The sequence below is a fragment of the Protopterus annectens genome, chromosome 8.part1 (genome assembly GCF_019279795.1).
Source record: "Protopterus annectens isolate FY-2018-M chromosome 8.part1, PAN1.0, whole genome shotgun sequence".
In the NCBI taxonomy this organism is placed as follows: Eukaryota; Metazoa; Chordata; order Ceratodontiformes; family Protopteridae; genus Protopterus; species Protopterus annectens.
In genome coordinates, this window is record NC_056742.1 from 547,866,617 (window position 1) to 547,883,003 (window position 16,387).

The 16,387-nt window shown below is 39.7% G+C and overlaps 1 protein-coding gene across 2 annotated transcripts in view; it reads right to left on the reverse strand.

The window, feature by feature from the left end:
• CRBN (cereblon) overlaps positions 1-16,387 on the reverse strand; it is a 945,847-nt gene that overhangs the window by 359,325 nt on the left and 570,135 nt on the right. For both annotated transcript variants that reach the window (XM_044082066.1, XM_044082065.1), the window contains exon 5: positions 11,076-11,238. In XM_044082066.1, coding sequence (XP_043938001.1) covers positions 11,076-11,238 — 163 coding nt within the window. The remainder of the gene's footprint in view (positions 1-11,075; positions 11,239-16,387) is intronic.

Here is a 16,387-nt window from a genome sequence, read left to right on the forward strand (position 1 = left end):
CACACAGGAAGAAAAGAAAATAACAAAAATAGAAGATATTTTAAAAGAATTCAGAGATTATTATAATAAAAACAATCAAAATAATATATTAATAGATCCAGAAAAAAATTAAATATTCATCAAAAAATATAAAAAGGAAACTATCTGATGACCAACTGACACTAATTAACAAACTGGTCTGAACTTCAAACTCAAATTTCTAAACCGAAACTTAATAAAGCACCGGGTAATGATGGGATTATATCTGAACTTTATAAGCTGTTATCCAAAGAAGCCCTAGACACACTACACTACTTTTACTTCTGATTCTACACAAATTTTGAAAGGAACCAAACAAGGATGTCCTCTTTCACCTCTGCTTTCTACCCTAAATATAGAACCACTCTTTAATTTTCTCAGATCCACTACAGATATAAAAAGTATTAACTTAAAATGAGAGTATAAACTCTAAATGACAATGGCAATTTGCTGTCTGCAGTTTTCTTAGCAATGGATATATTTCAAAGAAAATCTGGTTTAACATTTAACGATGACAAAACAAAAATCCTACCTATAAATATAAATAAGAATAGAATCAAACATAAATTCACTGAATATACTGTCAAAGAGAAGAAAAGAAATTACTTAGGAATAATTATAACAGATAAGATTAAATATACAACAAATCATAATTATACTAGCAGTATAAACAATATAAAGAATCTAATAGACAAATGGAATAAAATTTTCTTAGAGATGGAAGAGAGGTTAACTATAATCAAAATGATTATCCTACCAAAAATCTTGGATATTATACAATCACTATCATTACCCCCCACAAAAGTTGTAATAAATAATTTAACACTTTAATTTTGAGATTTCTCTGGTATCCAGATAAACCAAGAATTGCTTTAAACCATCATATGGGAGACTGGCAGCAGAAGGGATATGGCTACCAGATCTAGAATTATATTCATCATCATTAATTATAAAAACAATACATCTTTGGATTAATAACACTTATACAGCTAGGTGAAAATAGATTTTAGGAAATCATATATGTTCTAATAATTATTTCATATTAAATAGTCTACATTTGGTTATTAAATTATTACCTTATAGGAAAAACAATTTACAATACATACATAGAAATCTGGCATATAAAGCATGGATCTTCCTTATATTTTCTAAGGCATATACCCAAAATAACATTTCCACCTCAAAGTTAGAAACAATGATCACATTTAAAGAGAAAAATCTGCTATATTGGTTTCACTTAATGAAAGATGAAAAGCTACAGTCTGTTGATTATATTAATAACAAATATAACTTAGATAAAGACATGGCTAGATGTAAAATCCAGCAAACAGCATGTAGAAGGGGAAATTAAGTTAATGCAACCAAGGATAAGATATCATATCCCAAAATTAATTGAATATCTAATATTCTTAAGGCAACAAGACACATTGGGGCAGGGCCTCTTACCTAAATTATATAGAGTTGTAAGCTGAGAAACAAAAAGTTGCAATGACAACTATTGGAATTATTTTACCCAAATTAATAACAGACATCTGAGTGAAGAAGATAAAAAATAATCTTAATATCTCCTAAACATACAACTTCATCTCTTACAGAGAGTCTCTTCACTTAGAAATTTATTTTGCACAGATTTTTCTTCACACCACATGAAACTGAATTAATGTTCAAGCAGAAACAAATTTGTTGGAGATGTAAACAAGAACAAAGAGGATTGGCAACCGATGTTTTTGACTGTACTGTCTTAACACCTTATTGGAATAAAATTAAAATCTTTTTACATACTTTTTTTGGAGATAAATTTGTTTTATCTAAATCACAAATCCTTTTTAACACTCTTATTCCTATATGTGTTAAAAATGAAATATCACATTTTGTGGTTTATACTATCTATAGCAAGAAAGGTTATGACTCAGAGGAAGAATTAATCTACATACTGCTTCAAAGAATTTATAAATATTACAACTGAAGTCTGTCACCTGGAAATCATTACAATTAAATCAAGAACAACCAGGATTACCTCTTGCTACAATGCATGGACAAAACTTAGAGATCTGCTTGACAAGCAAAAATAAATACATTTTAGATTTAATGTAATGTATAATAACTTAAATGACTTGATGGTTAATGGACACTCCTGTAAACCATTGTTTTTTCTTGTGTGTGTGAGGTTTAGTTGAAATTATTTCATTTATGTTCACAAATCTCTGACTGTAAATACTGTTGTGATTATTTTACAAACTGAAAATATAATAAAAACTTTAAAAAATTAGCCAATATACCAAGAAGAGAATACTATATTTCAATATAAAAAGGGTAGCAACCAGTTAGGTTAAGAATTGCAAGACTTCCCAGAATATCATACGTTCTTCAAGGTATAAAAGGTGACTATTTGAAAAGGGAATGGAGGGATGAATATTGAAATGGATGAAAATAAGACAACACAGATCTATTGTTCTGGTAAGTACATAACTTCTCTACCAAATGTTCTCTTTTTTGTCTGATTCAATCTTTGGGAGAGACTCTCTAGCTATCAAGTACTTGAGCAGCATCAAGGAAGGATGTTCCTGAGAGTGGCATAGCCAAAATGAAGTATGGGCTCTAGATTGTACATCCAATTTATAATGAGAAAAAATGATGTGAACTGTAGACCAAATGGCAGCAACACAAATTTCATCAATAGGCAGACTATGTTGAAAAGCAGTTGAAGTTGTCATAGATCTTGTAGAATGAGTTTTTTTTTCAAAGACCAGTCCAGTTTATCATACATAAACAATGAGCTTGAAAGCCATCTGGAAAGATATGTACTGTCTTGCTGTCTGTAGATCAAACCCTCTTTTAGAGAGTCTTGGGATGTCTGAAGTGCTAGAAGCACTGCTCTCATCTCCAGAATGTTAATGTGAAATTTGGCCTCTAATAGCATCCAGGAAAGAGAACTTTAAATATGCTATGTCCTAGTTTAGCCTTGGAAAAAGCAACAAATACCTGGTCCAACTTTCTTAAACCTTTGGTTCTGTAGAAATAGAACCAAAGTTGTCTATGCACATCAAGAAAATGCAAATTTACTCTTCTTTGTTTGAAAAATTTGGGAAGAAACCTGGAAGGTTTATGTATTAGTTAAGATTAGATTCAGATGCCACCTTTTGAAGAAAGAAAGGATTTGTTTTTAGGAAAAAAATATCTTTATGAAATACCAGTTATGGTGGTTTGCACGAAACAGCTTGCAATTCTAAAATTCTCTTTGCAGAGATCATAGCCAATACAAAAATTGTTTTCCACTGCAAAAAAAAAAAAAATTAGAGCTATCAACACTTTAGGTTCCAGGAGAGTCTGTGTAAGGGCCTGAAGCATCACTTTAATACCCCATGGAGGTACTAGATTTCTCATAGGAGACTGAAACAAAAAAAATATCTTTTACAAAAGCCTTAGAAACTCTTTTGACAGGCTATGGGCGTCTCATTCTGCCCAATATAAAAAGTAGACACTGCTACTAAATGTACTTTTGATAGTGGAAAAACTGAACCCTTTCTGAAAAAAGAAAAGACAAAACAAATCAAAAATGGAGTGGAGAGGTGATGAAAAAGGGTCCAAACCTTTGCTGTAGCCCAAATATAACACCTTTTCCACTTGCTTAGATACATTTTCCTAGTGCTAGACTTCTGAAAAGCAGTAAGAATATGTACAACTTTATCTGAAAACATGGAATCTCTGGCCATTGTTAAAATTGGAGTAACCGTGTGGTTGACTTCAAGGTCTCTGGATCGCAAACAGTATGCCCAGACAGATGGGACAACAGACCTGGGCTGTGTCCCAGCATCCAAGAAGGATGTAGGAGGTGAGGTCAAAGATATAGGTGCCAAACTTGTCGAGGCCAAAAGGGAGCAATGAGGATAACTTTCACCTTGCACCATCTGGCTTTCTGAATGAATTTCATTAGGACGGGAAAGGGAGGTAAGGCATACAGGAGACCTGGGGTCCAACTGTGCACCATAGCATTCCTCAGGGATTGACTTTGAGAAGGGATTAGGACAAAATAAATGCTTCCCTTTTTGTTCAGGTACGACATAAGACTGCAAGGTTGGCCCCTATGGTAGAAAATGTCATTCGTCACTGCTTGACTGAGGAACCACTTGCAAGGCAGGAGAATGTTTGTTTAGTTTGTCAGCTAACACAATGGAAGTCCCTGGGATGTGCATTGTTATATGAAAAAGGCAGGAAGAAATCACCCACTGCCAACATTCTCATGGCTTCCCAGCATAAAGGATAAGATCTGGTTCTTCTTTGCTTGTTGATGGACCAGACAACTGTCATGCTGTCTGTGATGCACTTTAATGCTTTTAGAATGTAATTGGAAGCATTTGATTTAATTAATTGTTTTACTGGCCATGTGATTTGCATACATTTCCTGAATTTTTTTTGACATTTTACTCCTTGAAGGCTTGAAATCCGAAGTGCTACAGTTTTATTAAATGTTTTTGTATTTTGGCCAGTCACCTGTTTTTTTTTTTTCTTATTTGGTTTTATTTATATATGTACTGTCACGCTGTCTATAGATCAAGCCCTCTGGCGGAGTGTCTTGGGATGTCTGAAGTGCTAGCAGCACTGCTCTCATCCCCAGAATGATGATGTGAAGTTTGGCCTCTAATAGCATCCAGGAAGGTTGATCAGTCTTCCCTTCATAATGCCCCACCATAAAAGGGAAAGGCCCACATTAATTGTTGCTATAGGGTGTGGTATACAAAAGGGATGTCCCTCATTAATCGCTGTAGATATTAACACCATCTGATGCGAGTCTTGCATATAGGATTCAGCTGGATTGGAGTACCTAGGGACTGAGAAAGTTGAGACCACTGGAGTGACAGAATCCACTGAAGTACTCTCATGTGATATCTTAACAATGGAATCAATTTGACTGTAGAAGCCATAAGTCCTAAATGTTTTAGAATTAGCTTTGCAGAAGGTGAGGGATGATGCAAGATTAGATCGACCACATGCTGGCGAGAAAGAACTCAGCACTGCGTCAAGCTGCCTATCTGATTTGTCATGTCTGTGTGTCATCTAATGAACTTCATGGATTGAGTAAGATTCAACTGACTTTTCATTTGATACACTGTGACTTCCAAGCTGTGCAGTAACTGGAGCAGAAGATCCCTGCTGAATTAAGAGATCTCTGGTCAAGGCAGTGAGGAGCCAATCATCTGAAAATGAGAACACCTGAACCTCTGCAGTAGGCTGTCACCACTGCCATGCATTTAGTAAACACCTGCAGGGCTGTGGTAAATCCAAAGGCAGTGCTCCGAATTAGAAATGATTGGCTCCCGGCCTGAAATGGAGAAATCTACTGGAACACCTATTTTTATATAACATTAAGCATCTTGGAGATCTACTGAGCACATCCAGTTGCCCTTCCTCAGCAGAGGTAAAATGGACTGAACTGTGACTATCTTGAATTTTGTCTGTTTTACAAACTGTTTTAGATGACTTGGGTCCAAGACTGACTTTAGGAGCCCTGTCTTTTTTGGAACGAAAAAGAACCTGGAATAGACTCCTGATTGTAAATGGTCTGGTGTGACCAGGGTTGCCAGATTTCCGATGGGCCAGACAGGGACAAAAAAAAAAAAGGTCTTTAATGGTGAACGTCACAGTTCTGCATTAAACAGAAGTAGCTCCATTTTGCGATTTTTTTTGATTGCCTTGTATACCGGCATATGGGCCAATAAAGAAAAAACAAAGCGGAGGCTATTTTGCCAGGATTTTAACGGGCAGAGCATGACACGGGATCGGGCTGCTGATCCCAGGACACTCCCGCTGAAATAGGGATGTCTGGCAACCCTGGGTAAGACCTTCTGGATGACACTTTTTTTAACAGCTTTTTGACTTCTGCTGTCTCAGATTCTAGTTGGTTGGGTGATATTAATGGAATCCTTGTCTTTCTGTGAGGAGGAAAAACAAAGGAAACAGTGTATCCTCTGGTGATTATCCTTAACACCCATGACTCCGAAGTGATGCCCTGACAGATTTGAGGGTGCTGCTGGGATAAGCATCCCCCAATTGCCTCCACAGTGCAGCAGCTAGGCAACCCTTCAGGAACACTGGAAGGATTTCTCAAAATAGGCCTGCAAAAACCTTGGTTTTGCAGACCACCTCTGTGCCAGAGGTGACATCCATAGAAATTGTGCCCCCCGCCATGGGCAGGTCTGTCCACAGCAGTATCCTGATTAAAACCCTGTGATTTTCTAATTCCTTTCCTCCTCTCTGAATCCTTGAGAAGGACCTCTGATCAGTAGAGAAGCAGATTTGTATGCCAGACATCAACATCCTATCTGCTCTTGGTGAGTGTTTCCTTAACCTTAGGTCCGAATAAGGTGGAACCATAAAAGAAGGCATTAAGGATGGACGTCTTAAAGCATTCCATAAAGTCACATAGATGCATCCATGCATGGCAGTACATGGTAAGTGCAGCAGGCACTGGTATAGCCATCAGTTTCACTGGAAAGCAGATACATGGAAACGTTAGAAAAAGATTGCAAGGTAGATAAGCAGGGAATTCAGTTTTCTGGATATCCAGTGGTAAACTACCTGAGAGGGAACTGGTGAACTCTAGTCAATTCCTACAGGAAGGTTGCCATGTAGGCAAGATAATTCAGTGCTCAAAGAGTAAACGTCACTGAAGCATAAGCCCATTTCTTACATCTGTCCAAAATTCTCTATTAGTGGGATGGACAGATGTACTCTCTCCTGAGAGTTCTTTCTTAAACACTGTCTTTGCTAAAGGATACCCTGTCTTTAGGTGCTCCTAAAATGTTACCTTTTTTTTTTTTTTTTGGGGGGGGGGGGTAGGCTCTACCAAGTCAGAGTCCATCCTGGCCCTCTGAGCTATCAAATCAATGACAGCATCAGGAGGAGGAGTAACCACCCAGGCAGTAGAAGAACCAGTTACAAAAGCATCCAGGAACACGGACTCTTCCGGGTGAGGTGGAGCGGTGGACTAGCCCCCCCCCCCTTCTGTTTCATCATTTCCAAGATATCATCAAATGTGACATTTATGAAGAGGGATTTAGGAGACATTTCCTCTTCATCCAAGTCCTTGTCTTCTGTGACAGATTCTGACAATGAATCTAATTATCTCCTTTTACATGTCTGATTTCTATAGACCCATCTTGGTGAACTTCTGGCGATGAGTCCAAATCACATTGACAGCTCAAAGACTGAGGTTCTCTGAGGCTTCCTGAAGCTGACTGTCTCTGTCAATGTGGAAGAATGGAGTCCAAATGCAGTATCCAGAAGAGGATGGGATGAAGTAAAGCAAAGTGAAAGCACCCCTTCTCTTGGTATAGCAGGTAACCACTCAAAAGCCTCAAAGGCCGAGGTGAAGACTGGAGACGAAGAGATCGCTCTAGACACAGAAGCAGACAGAATCTGACTGACTCCAACCTGCCCCCAGCTCTGAAGTTGACATCGCAGCCAAACTGTCTAAACTGGAAGCCGCAAGGTAAAGAGATGTAGCCAAAAAGCTTCAGACTCTATCTATCCCTCCAGGCTCAGACTCTGACACTTCAGCTCCAACTCTCATCTTGATCCAAGACAGTCAGGGTTGAGAGAGTATGGAGCATAGTCAGAGCTGAAGTGGAAAGTATTACTGCTGTTGAAGTTGTACCCTGAGGATGCTCAGATTCAAGGGCTGCAGTTTTGAAGGTGGGACAGGAGGGATACTTTGAGCTACTCTCAGAGCGACCTGAAGGGATGGGGTCAAGAGGACTCCTAACTGAATCTGGATTTTGATTAAACCTCTGCATTATCCTGTTGACATCAACCTCATTAAAACTCCTTGAAGAATGGATGGATCTAGATGAAAAGATACAAAGGAAGATATAGATTGGCATCTGTATTGCAAAAGAGGTGAGAGTAGCTGTGGACTGACTGGCTCTGGGAAAAACAAAGAGGTGACAGCAGACCTGTGTAGCCTTTGAATCTGACTGATTTTGAATTTTCATTGCAGGACACAATGAAAATGATGGTTTGGGGGATCGTTTCCTGGCTTTCTCAGACTTTTTCTTTGGAGTCTTTGCTCTCTTTGAGGAAATATCCCTGACCTTGTCTTTATATTTTTCTTTTTCCTTCTTTTTTGATTTCTCAACTGAAGGAAAAACAGAAGGCTGGCCTGAGGAGTCCAAATGTACTGGCAAACAGCTCTTGAAAGTTAATTTGTCTCTTTGTCCCTGAACCACTCTGGTGCCAAAAGAGGCACAAGATTTACACTCCTCGTCAAGATGGGCTGCATTCACACAATACACACAAAGGGAGTGGGGATCCTGCAGTGCCATCTTGTGCCCACAGTCTGAACACCACTTAATTTGTTTTACAGATATATCTGTAAATCCAAAACATTATCTCAACGTGAAACCAAGAATGTAAATATATAACTATCTAAATACCTAATTATCTATAACTAGCACTGCAAATATCTAAATTACTAAACATCTAAATATCAATAACTACTATAGAAAACATTAACACACAAAATCCTAGATACTATTAAAATCTAATAACATCAAAAAGTCAAACAACAGCTAACATTAGCTAACTAACTAACTTTCTCACTGTTATGGAAGATAAATTGGAGATAATCACTATAAATGCTATCAAGGTAGGGTATAAAGGTGTACTAAGGGAAAAAAAGAATATGAAATAGAAAATACTAAATTACTTATCCCACAGCAAACAAATGAAGATCAACTCCCTCGATCACATGACCATTCAGTTCAGGTGGCAATGGAGAGCAGAGATATTCTGGGGAACAGAAAGACAGGGAATTATGGGTAGAGGAAGAGTCAGAGTCCTGGATCCACAAGTTTGAAAGTACAGAGACCAGACCAGAGTTGGATCAAAGTCCCCAAAATTGAATCGGATGAAAAATGTCAGAGATTTCCTTTGTGGTGTCAAAGAAGAACCAGGACCCTTTTCAAGTGGGGATTCCTACTGTTATTTCCTATTTCTGTGAATTGCTCAACCCTGGCCAGGCATACTCTTTGGTGAAAGCTCAATTGTCAGCGTAATCTGCATGTCTGCCTATAGATACATCTCTTTCTGTACACTTCGAGGTCAAACAATTTTTGAAAGGTGTTCTCCACAACAAGTTACTAAGAAACATTGTTCTACCTTCTTGGAACCTTAAATATCTTCTGAAAAAACTGTCCCCCTTTGCCTTTTAAACCAGCCCTCAGTTCTTCCTCAAAGCTTTGTATTGGAAAACCATTTTACTAGTAGCTACTACTACTGCTAGTGCCTGAGTTGCAAGCTCTGACAGCCGTTCCACCCTTCTTTGTTTTCTGCAAAGACATGGTTTCTCTTAGAAAGTATAGCTATGTTAAACTTACCATAAATGTAGACATTCAAGTAGGTAAATGATGCAGTACTGATTCATGCATGTTCCTGTCATGAAGAAGCCCACAACTAGTCCGATTCCCAGACTTCCGTCTTCACATCACTGTCAGCCAACAGGCATCTGGAGACCAACGTTCAGACATCAGGTTATAAAACAGCATCCATTAGCATCATCTTCAGGTCCTTCTAGGCTGTGGTATTCAGTTTGATGCCCAAAGAGAACATGACTCTCCCAGTTGTGTAAGTCCCGATACCAAGTGACTGTGGACTAGAAGGAGAGGAAAGGGGCAGATTGGGGGGTGATGACAGGTTTAGGGTACCTACCCCCAGCCATAGGAGGTCAAGCACACAAAGGGGAAGGAGGGAGTTGACACAGCAACATTCATCTACTCAAACATCTATAGGTATGGTAAGTGTAACACAACTGTACTATGTTTGACTCCTAACACTACAGATTGGGTGCTAGGCTGTCTGAGGGTCCATTTGGAAGGATAGTCTATAGAACAGCAACAGCAAAACATGCCCTAGCCTTGGATGCAATGTCTAAATGGTAGTGCTTGGTAAAGGTGTGGACAAAAGACCAGGTGGTAGCTTCCAATATCCATTTTGAAATTGTCTGATTGGAGATGGGCTTGCCGTCTTTTCCTTCTGGAAACACCACCAAAGTTGACTGGCTTTATTTTGATACTGTGTCCTGCTAAGGCAGTAGCTGACCTGTTGGTGCACATTCACTGAATGCAGGATTTGTTTAGCTTATTAAAGTCTATTTATGATGAAAGCACTAAAGAAATAAACTGGATAATTTAAACCTACAGGAGGATCTTTGTGAAGGTTTATTATATTTTTTACATGTTTACTGTACTAATAGTAATCAAAAACATCCTTAGTATTTTAACTGAAGCTAGCTTACAGGTCAGATGGATTACAGTCACGTACCACTGTTGGTGCCCCCAAGGATCATGGAAACTTAAAGGCTCACCTTTCTCTGCTTTTGGTTAACCTTGGCAAGGACACACTCCTATTTGTATCTTTTTTTTTTTACTGGATCACAGATGTAGTATTACATCCATCCCTCCTGCCCCCCCTCCCCCCATGCACATGTTCAGTTTTTCCTGGTTGAGGTGGACTTTTTATTTTTTCCGTTTCTTCAGTAGACAGGTACACATGTTTACAGTTACCTTTCTTTCTGCTTCAGTGTTCTGGTCTGCGGAACCGTGTTCCGAAGTAATCTGCACCTGTATATCCCTGATGTACCTCCCACCTTTGTCGCAAGTCATATGTTGGGTGTATGATGGAACAGCAAGGCGTCCAAGGCTTTGTTATGCTAGCCAGACATACAGCTATCCTTGGCAGGATATCCATCTGTCAGTTGAACTGCAAAAGTGATCAGTAGGACATCTACTGTTATGGCAAGTTCTTACACAACTGTATTTTCTAGGTAATTCACCCCCATATGTCCCTTATGTACACCCCCCCCTTGGGCTTAGGTCATACGTTGGACGTATGACGCAAGAGAAAGGCACCACTCTTTGGTATGCTGGCTGGATTTATGTCTATCTTTGGCAGGACATCCCACTAGCAGTACTGCAACAGAGATCTTGGAAAGACATCTGCAGCTGCTGTGTCACACAAGGTATACTTCATTTTGATTTTGCTCCTTATGGACTTATACACACCTTCTGATATTTCTGCCACCACTGCTGCATATGAAGATAGTGCTGCTTAGAGGGTTTAGAAGACAATAACATGCTGTGCCTGTTCAGAGAATCAAGCTGTACTGCTGCCATTGTTGATGGGAGAACTCGTTCTGACAGGATCTGTACTTTGGCCACTCGAATTCTGAAAAAAGCAGAGACAGAAACGTTATTTCAAGAAAATTAAAACAAATACGAAATTTAGAAAGCGTGGTAAACATTCCGGTCAATAAGTCCTAACTGAAATTCAGAATCTGAGCAAGTCAGTTACGTAAAGTACATACTATAATATGACATCAACAACATATCAGGAAGCACAACATATGGACAAACACAGAACATGAGAACTATGGTGCATCATGTCTGTACACATGCTGCTGTCACCCCAGGGCAACCAATATATTTCTGCTTATCCAGTCTGCCTTCTGTATAGGCAATCTTGAGCTCCTTGATTGTCACACATGCTATATATCACTGTTTGCATATGCAGGGCCTCAATGTGTTCTCTGTTTGCTTACACATCCAAGAAATGAAAAAAAATAAATAAATAACATATATGCTTCACTCTTTCTCTTTAAGTAATTCCTCCGTCAAAATAAATAAATAAAATGCACAAAAATCACATCTCTCAACACAAGAAACTCATACACTTTCCTCACGACACTTACACTTTTGTGTAGTTTTATGATTGCCAACTATTCTACCAACATGTAAGGCACACGAGGCCTTACAGGAAGCACCCCCTCCACTCATAATCAATACGGCAGACTTGATATTGACAGTCACATCTCTCGGCCTTTTCACTTTTGACAGTTTCAAATTAAGTAGCAATTAAAAATTAATGGGAACTCTTACACCCTATTGTTTTCAGCACATCTCAAAAGTACAACAAATGAAGTATAAACTTGCAAGGAAACCTGGATAAATACAAGAGAGTGTAGCAGGATAAAGAATTTAAGATGCATGCAAGGTGACTGCTTGTATGGCTTTGGTAAGACAAAAGAACATATGGTGTAACGCTGAAGGAAGACTGGTATATTTACAGGAATCAAGTTGTAGTACTGCAATTGATGTATAATTATAATTATTTTTGTTTCACATTTTATTTTTAAAGACTGTAAAATTATTATTCTTAAAATGTGCTGTAATACTTCATGACTTTTCTCACCAGGCCACAGCTGAAAATGGGCTCCTACCCAGTCAAACTTTCCCAGTATTGCCATCTGTGATGGTCGGTGTTCAAATAAAACAGAAGAGGGCAAATATCTGATTTGGATTTAAGGAAGAGATAAGGTCCTGAGAACAGAGACAGAGCTGACATTTTTTTTTCTTGCTGGTTTTCAAGGAAAGGTATGCCAAGCTAAATTTTTTCCACGATCACAATCAGATAAGTGACTGCAAAACAGTAACTGCAAGCAAGGATCTAAAAGTGGACTACAGATGATAAGGAAAGTATGAAAATTTGAAGGGGATAACAGGAGAAGAAAAACGAAGGGGAGTATGGATGCTGGATAATGGATGATCATAAAAAACACTAAACTCGCAGAAAACAATTACAGCAAAGAAAGAAACTAGAACTGGATGATTCAGTAGGTAAACTAAAAGCTGTGAATAACCCAAGGAAAGAAACAGTGGTGGTGGATGTCTAACTACAGGTTATGAAGATAGACACAGTTTTATTTGAAACCAAAACAGGGATTCTTTTTCATGTCCTAGGCAGGGAAAATGGTAAAATTTTTCATTTGTTAGTTACTTTACAATATGGGTGCATATTTTAAGACACTGCTACAAATAAAAGTGCGGCAGTCATAAAGTGAGAGCACAGCACAAACTAGTTAAAAGAATTGTTACCACGGTACAGTTACAATTAATGGACATGGGAGTAAGCGTAAATGAGTAAGTAAGGGGAATAAATTTGGAAGTTGTGATAATGATAATTTGTCAAAGTGCAGCATCACAGTACAGCAGGACAGGAAGTGCTGGAAGAGATGGACTCGAAGTTGGGAGCTGTTGACAGAGTGGGAGTATACAGCAGAAGTAAACTTAAAACAACGGTACATGAAAACAGTCTAATCAAAGCTTGTATTATTTAAGATGGAACTAGGAAATGAGACGATGAGGGAAAGACAAAATGGGACAAAATGATTTAACTGACCCCATTTTTCCTTTATGGGGCAAGGAAGTAGAAAATACAGAGAGGGGGACTGCCTTTCAGACACAGCCTGCTGAATGTCTGTGTGGAGTTGGAAAAGAAAGAGCATAGATTTTGACAATAACAACATATATACAGATTGCAGCAGTCTTAGATCTAATACTAACATAAATTGCTGACTGAGAAAGAAGGCGGAGGAGGAATAGACAGCACTGTGAAGTCTGATGACTCATAACTATGTACATGCAGTAGAATACAGACAATGGGGAAGCACCAACAGTCAAATGACTGCCAATATGGAGATAGAATATGATGATCAACTGTAGATGTCAAGTGTTCAGAAATACGAAGAGAGTACGAGTCTATCAACCCAAGCTTTAGAAGGGTCAAGTGGGTGATTCCAGGTTCCATGAAGGAAAATGATAACTACAGGACATATCCAGCCAGCTTTTGAACCAAGGGAGTTACAGAACAGTTGTAAAGTGGACACTGTAGGCATTTTATATGCACACAAGAGTCCATCCTGAATGCTAGCAAAGAAACCAGAATAAGGGGAAGAGGAAAGTACAGTTGTGCACACTTACCATAAATGTAGATGTTCGAGTGTATTCACTGTTGCAGTCATCACACTTGGGTTATCTGCCTGCAAGCCCTCAGTCGGCCCCAATACCAGAGTCTTGGGATTTCTGCATCAGATGCTGTCGCCTCTTCCATGATGTCAGGTCATCAGGGATATAAAACATGGAGCTGACACCATTACATCAGTTTTTCTTGCCCTAGATGTCAGAAGCCCCCAAAATAGGTAGCTATTACATGGTGTGGAACACCTCCAGTAAAAAGTAAATACCCCTGCCATAAAGAGGATAGGAAAAAAGGATAGAGAAAGCCAGGGGGCTGGAGGGAGGGAAACCAATATCTACATTTATGGTAAGTATACACAAAGTACAGTTTTGTACCTACCATAAATGTAGATGTTCGAGTGCTCATACAGCTGCAGTCATAACAGATGGGTTATCCTGCCATCAGGCAGGTCCTCGGTCGGCCGAATTCCAAAGTCTAGGTCCGGCGTTGGTTGTCGTCGCTTCCTCCCTGACGTCAGTGCGGCAGGGGTATAAAAGAGGCAGCCGACGCCATTTTCTTCAGTTTTTCTTGCCCCAGATGTCAGGTGCCCCCAGAAGGAAGGCAAACATAATGTTATGCAAAAATGCAATGTTGGTAAATCAAAAACAGTAGTTGCAAGCAAATACACCATAAAAGAGTACCCCAAAAGGATATATGAAAAGGGTTTGTCATAAGACCTGTCCTAAGAGGGGTTGGAGGGAGGGAAACCTGGAATGCAGCTGTATGAGCACTCGAACATCTACATTTATGGTAGATACAAAACTGTACTATGTTCATCGTGCATACAGCTGCAATCATAACAGATGGGTAGAATCCCAAAGCTAAGTAAGGGTGGTAGGCACTAAGTGGAACTAGGAGGGGCTAGGATGCCCTGCAGGACTGCTGTGGCAAAGCCCGCTCTAGATTTAGAGTATAGTGGGAGGTGAAAGTCTGGGAGAAAGTGTGCACTGAACTCCAGGTAGCTGCTTCCAAAATATCCTTGGTAGGGACCCCCCTGAGGAAGGCTGCAGAGGTAGCTGTGGCTCTGGTGGAGTGGGATCTGATGCAGGCACAGTTTTTCCATGAAATGAGTAACAAAAGCGTATGCAGTGGGCTATCCATTTTGAAATTGTCTGTTTGGAAATAGCCTTTCCTTGAGCACCTGCAGCATAGGACACAAAGAGTTGCTCAGATTTCCTGAATGGCTTTGTCCTGTCCAAATAATAACGAAGTTGTCTGTGAATGTCCAAGGAATGTAGTAGTCTTTCCCCTTTGTTTTGTGGATTAGGATAAAAGGTAGGTAAGTGGATAGTCTGATTCAAAGCTACACTGGATACTACCTTTGGCATAAAGGTAGGGTTGGTTCGTAAGGAAAACTCTGCCCTGATGGAAAATGATGAATGGTTGCACAGCCATGAGGGCCTGTAGCTCTGAAACCCTGCGAGCTGAGGTGATAGCCAGAAGAAAGGCTGTTTTCCATGACAAGTACTGTAACTCTGATGAAGAAGCTGGCTCGAAGGGAGGAAGGGTCAGCTTTTCCAATAAGAAGTTGAGGTCCCAAGCAGGGACTGGTAGTTTCCTTGGGTGTTTTATATTCTTTTCCCCTCTGAGGAACTGCCTTAAGAGAGGATGGGAGAATAAAGGAGGATCTGTGTTGTATTGTGCAAAAATGGCTGAAGCGTGGATCTTGATGGAGGAGAAGGAAAGTCCATTGTTTAACATCTCAGCTAGGTACTGTAAAATTTGAGGTATATTTATTACCCAAAGATTCTGTCCCTTCTTTTGATTCCAGGCACAAAATCGTTTCCATTTGGCGGAGTAGGCCTTTCTAGTAGAAGGTCTTCTGGCCTCCAAGATGACATCCTGCACCTCCTTGGAGAGGAGAAACTGTTGGGAAATCAAGGAATTCTCCATACAGCTAGATTTAGAGTTTTGAGATGGCTGTGAAGAGTTTTGTAGTTGTGCTGGGACAACAGACGAGGGACTAGAGGTAGGATCCATGGTGGGGAATGTGTCAGGCTCTTCAGGAGCGGATACCGGTGTTGCCTTGGCCAGTCTGGAGCAATGAGAATCATTTTCGGCCTCTCTGCTCTGGCTTTTAATAGAACTTTGGGCAGCAGAGGAAGAGGCGGGAAGGCATAGACTGTCAATGTTGCCCAATTGAAGGAAAGTGCGTCCACCAGGCCTGTGGATGATAGGGCCTTGAACAAAATTTTTTCAACTGGCAATTTCTGTGGGTAGCAAAGAGATCTATGTCTGGCTGTCCCCATGCCTGAGTTATCTTTGTGAAAATTTGAGGCTGCAACTTCCATTCGTGTGGATCTGTCATATTTCTGCTTAGGTTGTCTGCCAGTGTGTTTTCCTTCCCTGGCAGGAATTGTGCCTGTAGTTGAATTTTCAATTCCAGTGCTGTGTTCCATAGGGTCATGGCTTGCCTGCACAGGGGGTATGAATGAGTTCCCCTGTTTGTTTATGTACCACATCACTGTGGTGTTGTCTGTCCTTATCAATAGCTGGCCTGGATGCAGTAGGTCTTTGAAGG